Source organism: Simochromis diagramma, unplaced genomic scaffold (assembly GCF_900408965.1).
Source record: "Simochromis diagramma unplaced genomic scaffold, fSimDia1.1 OVJJ01000320.1, whole genome shotgun sequence".
NCBI classification, from domain to species: Eukaryota; Metazoa; Chordata; class Actinopteri; order Cichliformes; family Cichlidae; genus Simochromis; species Simochromis diagramma.
This window is the reverse complement of record NW_024386773.1, coordinates 1,938,508-1,946,197: the sequence shown is the minus strand read 5'-3', so window position 1 is coordinate 1,946,197 and position 7,690 is coordinate 1,938,508. Positions and strand designations below refer to the sequence as shown.

At 36.9% G+C, this 7,690-nt stretch overlaps 1 protein-coding gene across 1 annotated transcript; it reads left to right on the top strand.

The window, feature by feature from the left end:
• On the top strand, positions 1–4,862 carry LOC120715630 (green-sensitive opsin). The gene is made up of 5 exons (XM_040002723.1): positions 1–2,044; positions 2,142–2,305; positions 3,742–3,907; positions 4,173–4,412; positions 4,658–4,862. Exons 1-5 carry the CDS (start codon positions 1,655–1,657, stop codon positions 4,754–4,756), a joined length of 1,059 nt encoding a protein of 352 aa, XP_039858657.1. The 5' UTR covers positions 1–1,654; the 3' UTR covers positions 4,757–4,862.
• The last annotated feature ends 2,828 nt before the right edge of the window (positions 4,863–7,690 follow it).

Sequence of the window (7,690 nt, the reverse complement as noted above, 5' to 3'; positions counted from 1 at the left end):
CGCGTACCATAAGAACGCCGAAGGTCTCCTTTCGCGTTCCTCAGGAACGCCGCGGGACGTGACAAAACGTCGACATGTTACGCCTCGGGAGTGAGAACTGGAAACCAGTCAGAAGTTGTCTCCCTGAGCTTAATGTGTGAAAGAAAGGAACCCAAACATCAACATCTAAAGTAAAGGTTTAGCACAATGCAGAGCCAGATGAAGCATGTATACAGGTCCCTGAATAGACTCTACTAAAGATGTTGCAGTTCATGAGCTGTGCCTTAACAAAGTGTGCTTTGTTAAAGGAGCACAGCAGGAGAAAGAGAAATGGTCTTTCCAAATTATGGGAAAAAACTTATCTTAATTGTGTTGCTGTATGCACAATAGAGCAAATGCAATTTCATTGAAACATAATTGCAATCAGCTTGAGGTTAAGGTCATGGAAACACTGACTTTAATGAAAAAATGACTACACATTTTTTAACCCACAATAAAGTGCAATAAGAAGAAAGGGTAATCTAGCAATTAAGCAAATCTGTTAAAAACACATACTTGTAAGAATATATTCCCATTGATTTCAAGCAGAGATTTTTTTTTTTGAGAGTAGGTGTCAGCATAGATTTTGTGTCTGATCACAGTGCACACATGTGACTCACAATCAGAGATTTACCAGACTTATCATACCCAAAACTATATAATTACACAAATTAAAATCACTTGTTTTTTCACTAACACTTTACAATACGGCCCATGACTAAGCTCAATGAGGAGAGGACTGTAAGGGTTTAGAGTCCTGTGGTGTTAATGGGAATGTGTCCCGTGAAAAGAAAGAAAGAAGAATGCACAAAGCATCTATTTAACATTTACAGTATGTTGGCATTGTTGGCCTTTTACAGCATGTCCTTTTTTCTTCTTCTGGTCTTTTTGTAGTGGAAAGGGAAGTGAATAGACTAGGGCAGACTAATGGGACTAATCAACACGGCGCTGCGACGTGTGGGCGTATCCATTCTATTTCCAATTTCAGGACACAGGCACAAGTTCAGCGATGATAAATCACTGAGGTTTGTGGGTCACTGTATCAAAACACCACCTGATATAGCGGTGCAAAAAGTGCTGATGACTTGAAAAACAGTTTATTTTTAGTTTGTTTCATTTTATAAATAAACTGCAAATATCACCTGCCAAGGTTTGCGACACTCTTGCATGTGGACAGGGTTGAGTCTGCCCACTAAGAAATTGTGTGGAAAACCTTTGTGTACACGAAGTCTGAAGCTTGGCCTATGCTAAAGTTGTGACAGAAATTTGAGACCGCCAAGAATTTCTGTCTTGTTTATGAAACGCAATGGTCTATGAGTAAAACGCTCCCAGTTTAAATGGATGAATAACAGGTAAAAGCCTACTCTCAATGACCTAGTGACCATCATTTGGTAAAAGTCATGGTTTTATTTACTAAATGCTTCCTAAGAAAATGTGGAGGAAATAGGATTGCCAAGTAACAAGTGATTATACTCAGAGATTATGGGCTGAATTCTCAGATCCTCTTAGCCCATCTTCATCATCCCCTTGGGGCTATATAACTGTGGCTGCTCAGTGGTGTTTAAGAAGTTAGAAAGCGGACTCTGCTGCATTAACAGTGCTCCAAGAAGCTTAGCTGGACAACTGATCAGCAGAGATGGCTTGGGATGGAGGACTTGAGCCTAATGGCACAGAGGGCAAAAACTTCTACATCCCCTTGAACAACAAGACAGGACTCGTGAGGAGTCCTTTTGAATATCCGCAGTATTATTTGGCAGATCCATGGTTCTTCAGATTGCTTGCTTTCTATATTTTTTTCCTTGTCATTACTGGATTCCCCATCAACTTTCTGACACTGCTGGTCACCGCTCAAAACAAGAAGCTCCGACAACCTCTCAACTTTATCCTGGTTAATTTGGCAGTGGCTGGACTGATCATGGTCATATTTGGATTCACAGTCACCATTTTTTCTTGTGTCAATGGCTATTTCGCCTTGGGTCCTTTGAGCTGTGCTATTGAAGGATTCATGGCTACAGTTGGAGGTAAAGTTTTGGAATTTCATGCAGATTTAAGAAACTGTAAAAGGTGACATGGTTTAAAGGTTCTCATCATACATCCCGCTCTCTTTCCTCTCAACAGGTCAGGTATCTCTGTGGTCTCTTGTGGTTCTTGCTGTTGAGAGATACATTGTGGTCTGTAAACCCATGGGAAGTTTCAAGTTTACAGCTACCCATGCAGGAGTGGGTTGTGCTTTTACCTGGATCATGGCTTTGGCCTGTGCTGCCCCCCCATTGTTTGGCTGGTCAAGGTACTGAGATATTTACTCAAAATTCTGTATCCTATCCATGTCTGGAATGGCAGTCAAAGAGAATGGAAGTGTCTTTTATTTTAGGCGTTTCAGTCTAATTCTAAAAAAATTTAGTTGTTCCAGATAAGATGATAATATTAAATGCCCAAAGCTTGAATTATAAAAAGCTGAAAAACATAATTCATCATTCATTCATAAGACATCAGCTTACACATACCCAAACTTTTGTTGATTACTCGTAAATCCTCTGTTTGTGCAAAGGAAGGGCTGCAAAATAGAATAGAATAGAACAAAAGAGCCCTTTATTGTCATTGTACAAGTACAACAAAATTGTGGGTGCTCCACACGAACTGTGCTAGAATAAAATATAATAGTAGACAGCAGGAATACATAGGATAAATATACAATCAAGAGGAACGTACAAAAAAAAAAAAGAGGACAGCTAGCACAAATGGTAATATGCTAACAAAACAAACACACAAACAAACAACAATAATGATAAAATAAGAAGCAACAAAGGAGCAAAGGAAATAACAAAGGGAAGTAATAAAGGAAAACAAACTTAAAGCAGCACAACGAACTCAAAAATTTGAAGACAAGAACTAGACACTTCATAAATACAGTCTCCTGACTTAAACCTCATGGATTGGATGGATGAGTGAAAGCATAGCAACCAGCAAGTGCAGCACATCTGTGAGAACATCTGCAGTGTTTGAATGAACTTTCCAAACTAGTCAAAAAGTCAAAAAGTCAAAAAGTCAAAAAAAAACCTACATAAAAATACAGTTACTCTCTGCTTTAGTTTGAGGATAGACTGAATTTCAGTAGCAGCTGGAAGAGCTAAAGTTATCTAAAGGATTTGACTTATAGTCAATCCTCCACCGGCGGTTCCTATTTTAGCTGTTATTTAAAACACTTGAGGTACATCTTGTCTCAGCTTTGATGTAATATTAACAAAATTATATTAAGAGACTGTTTCAAACCATAATGATGACAGTGTTCTGGTTTGTTCAGCTTTTTTGCCCCCAATAAATAGTTTTGTTTAAATCAGTTGATTACTTGCTATTTTCTCTGAATGTACCTCTAAAACATGTACTGTGTACATATAATGTGTACCTCTGACTGAAGTATCGCTGTAACATTTCCAGAGAATATGCATCTTTGGGATTTAAACTGCTTCTCTTGATGAAGATTTGCTGAGTGAAATATTTCTTCCTCCTGTTCTACTTTTTGAGACGTTCTGTGGATGACACAGAGGATTTACGAACAGTCTTGGCACCGGTTTAATAAATGTTTAGCCTTTGCAAATCTCAAGGAGGCTGGCATCTCTCCCTTTGAGGTGATATCATTCACTTCAACCCGTGGATGCTAAAAACCTCTTCTTTGTTTTTTTTACCTGATGCTTCATATTCAACTAACCTTTTATGTATTCCCAGGTACATTCCTGAGGGAATTCAGGTTTCCTGTGGACCTGACTACTACACTCTGGCCCCAGGATACAACAACGAATCTTATGTCATATACATGTTCACCTGCCACTTCTGTGTCCCTGTCTTCACCATCTTCTTTACCTATGGAAATTTAGTCTTTACAGTGAAGGCCGTAAGTGATGTTTATTTCAATTAAATGTTGTTCCTATATCCAGATGTTTTTTGTTGTTGTTGTTGTTCAGAATATTAGGGCAATGTTGGAGATAATATCTAACATTGCTCTAATATTCTGAAAAAAACAAACATCCTTACCTGCTGACATTTTGGTCACATATTTGAACTGATCAGCCTTCATGACCTAAGCCATGTCATCGAATAGTTTTAGCATCAACACTGAATTCAGCACAGACATTATCTAATGATTTCTTTATCTACAGGCTGCATCCCAACAGCAGGACTCAGCTTCTACCCAAAAAGCTGAAAAGGAAGTGACACGCATGTGCATCCTGATGGTTTTCGGCTTCCTCTTGGCCTGGACCCCATATGCTTCCTTTGCTGCATGGATCTTCTTCAACAAGGGAGCTGCATTCACAGCCACAGCCATGGCTATCCCTGCTTTCTTCTCAAAGAGCTCAGCATTGTTCAACCCCATCATCTACATCCTCATGAACAAACAGGTCAGTTTATTATTATGATCCTGCAAATCAGCAGTTATGGGGACAAGTAAGCAGCTACGATCTGTCCTCATAGCTGCATGCAATTATCGTGTAATGTCGTATAGACCCTATTTTTAATAGTTTTCATGGCAAATATTTATTAGATTCAGGCTCATTTATTGGATTCTTTGCTTTGGGATGATCACAAAGATCACAATGAAGTTTCCTTCATTCTTTTCTTTTTCTTCATTTTATCCCCATTGTAGTTTCGTAACTGCATGCTTTCAACAGTTGGAATGGGTGGTATGGTTGAAGATGAGACCTCAGTATCAACCAGCAAGACAGAAGTCTCCTCCGTTTCTTAAAAATACTACCTACATATCTCCAGCCATACTCCTTCCTGACTTTTCTCTCATTCCGAATGACTGTCTTGACATGGGCATGAGAAAATGGATACAAGTTAATTTTTATCTGCAGGATTTTACTGTAATTGTTCCTTACTATTGTATGTGAAAACTTGACTCTAAGTTTTTTTTTTTTGATGGGATAAGAATCCCCATTGTATATTTGTGACATAAAGAGGTTTTCGTAGCCTCTGTCATGATATTCTGTTTATATTTTATAAACAAAAAGCCTAGGAATAATATATTAAATGCATGCATGAAAAGATTTATTACTTGGTTGTTGCCTTTATTTGAACAATTCCAGAATTCATCCTTAGATTTTATTTGAAACCACTGAGAGGTTTGAGAGATGCAGAAGTAGATTAGATGTTGTTTATATCTTGTAAAAAGTTCATAAAAAGTACAGGAACAATATGTTTCTGTAGGTTCTCAAGGTCATGACAGTCACTAGACAAGTTCCTAAAATGAAGGTAGGTAAAATGAAGGAATGTTACTGATATAGTTACTGATGTTTGTCACAATAGTGCATACATGCAAACCAATCACAGACTTCTTTTTATGAATGTAATATACAGGAAGAGTAACCACACAAGTTAACCATGAGGAGACTCGTGCAAATAGGAATACGAGAATGAGAATGATGTATTGCTATTCAGTGCATACGAAGAGGAACTAACATTAAAGCAAATGGTTATGGTGAAAATGTAATTTGTAAAAATAACCTGTGAGCCACAAGGGTGACATGTCTCGGGCAGATATCCCTGTTAGGAAGCTCTGGGGTGGACGCAGAATGTGATGTAGTGATTGCCTCTGCTGGCTGTCTTCATCCCGGTGTCTCCCTGGAAGAGCTGCAGGAAGCAGCAAGAGGGAGATCTGGGCTTCTCTGCTTAGATGACTGATTCTGCAATAAACAGGAATAATGATTGCTCTTTACTGTTGGAGTTAGGAAATCCCTGATTTACTTATTTTATTATTTTTCATAGATCTTTTTGCTTTTTATCATATTCTGTAATTAAAATGATAAAGTAATGAAATGATAATAAAATAAATAATAATTGCTGAGACACACTACAGTATATGTTGATATATAGGCGTAGTAGGACAATGGCCAAACTGTTTGTGTGAGACTTGTTTTCACTTTATAGAAAAAAGATAAAATCACATCACCCTTATCCTGGCTTCTTTTACATCTTAGAATTAGATTATAGACTTTACTGATCACTAAAATGTCATCTGCATCTAGGTACATAGTAGACCCCATATATGCCTGCTTGGGGGCCCTTCTGGCTGTTTTAATGCTTAAATCTGATGATCACTGTTGGCTTGCCTTTAGTGTCATCAGCTTTGAAATGGGTTGGCTGAGGAGATAAGGCCAGCAGAATAAGTGATTTCCCTTTATGAGTGATTCTGTTACATTTGATTTCTTATTTTTTGGTTATCTCTCTTTATTTGTTTTCCTAATTGCAGCCTTTTGTTCTTTAATTAATTTGCTTTATTTTTTTGTAATATTTAACCTTTTTAACCTTTTATTCTATCCCTTAAGTGTTCTGTCAAAACACTTTGAAAGTTGTTTCTCTGTTTTTAAAGGGATATATCACTTAAATCAGTTTTGTCGTTTGTTACAGTTTTTAAATTTGATACTTTTCATATGTGTAGATGTTTGCTTCATATTTAATGCTTTGCACCGTGTGAGGCTAGGATTTTTTTTATGCTTGCACAACAACATTAAAGGTCTTGAATCTATTTATTGTACTGTTATAAGTCTGTTTATTGTTTATTCTGTCAATTAACATTTTACTGTATTTTTTGTTTTTCTTTTAACTACCTTTGGTGAGTCTTTTTAAATCTGTTATTTTTCAATTTATCTCCTGTATTATTTTCATACAATTATTATTATTATTATTATTATTATTATTATTATTATTATTAATAATAATAATTATTATTATTATTATTATTATTATTTCATATAATTCATATAAAATTTAAATTTAGGTTAATTGAGGTTAGCATGATCAACATGAACTTTATTCCAATGTTGATTTATTAACTCAGAGCTTTAACAGTTGCTAGTGTTCTCAGAGTAATAAATTCACCTCTTTTACTAACAGGACTGCCCCTCAAAATTTATAATACTACTAATAAAAGCACCTATTTACAAGTGGTCACCACAGTGGGTGGATGTTTGATTTGGCAGCTTTGCCCTTCTTGATGCAACTCATTAAGAGAGAACATTTGAAAGAACTAAACATCATTTAATGTAGATCAGAGTTTTAATAAATGCATTATTTTGTGATTAGACAACAATGTAGCTACATAGCAGAGCGAGTACAACACTGGCAGAAGTAGGGCAGGACTCCCAAAGCCTTGAAACATGCTGGCAGAAATGCAGCAGATGGAGACTTGATGAAGGATGAGGTTGATGTTGGGAGGAGCCTTACTGCACGAATGGGAATCCTGCAGGCAGAATGACAGAAGAGCAGTGAGATTTATAGCACATGGGACAAAAACTGATTGGTTCGCAGGAGCAGGGCAACAAAATGATTGGGCCAGAGTGATGATGACAGCGTTGAGTTTGACAGCGTGGGAATATGGAAGTGATGTAAAGAAGAGACCAGCAGCCACCCAGAAAATCAGACAGATAAATGAATAGAGATCTTCTTTCATTTCATTAGCTGGCCACCAATTAGTATACACATCATTGTTATCACATCAAATTATCAGTCAACGTTGCAATGGTTTGTTAATCTATTTTGTTCAGTAATCTTTGAAAATAACCTTAATTTGTAAGTACAGGGTATTATATAATACCTTATTATATTGTGTACAGGGCATTAAGTAGCCTCTTTATGACCACATAAAGAGGCTACTGTTACAGGGTTGTAGTAAGTCGAT

Bases quoted from the DNA above. Each gene is read 5' to 3' on its own strand.
- LOC120715630 (XM_040002723.1), top strand. From the start codon at position 1,655: ATGGCTTGGGATGGAGGACTTGAGCCTAATGGCACAGAGGGCAAAAAC. The intron at 2,045-2,141 runs GTTTTGGAATTT...TCAACAGGTCAG, and splicing joins TGGCTACAGTTGGAGGTAAA to GTATCTCTGTGGTCTCTTGT. The intron at 4,413-4,657 runs GTCAGTTTATTA...TCCCCATTGTAG, and splicing joins ACATCCTCATGAACAAACAG to TTTCGTAACTGCATGCTTTC.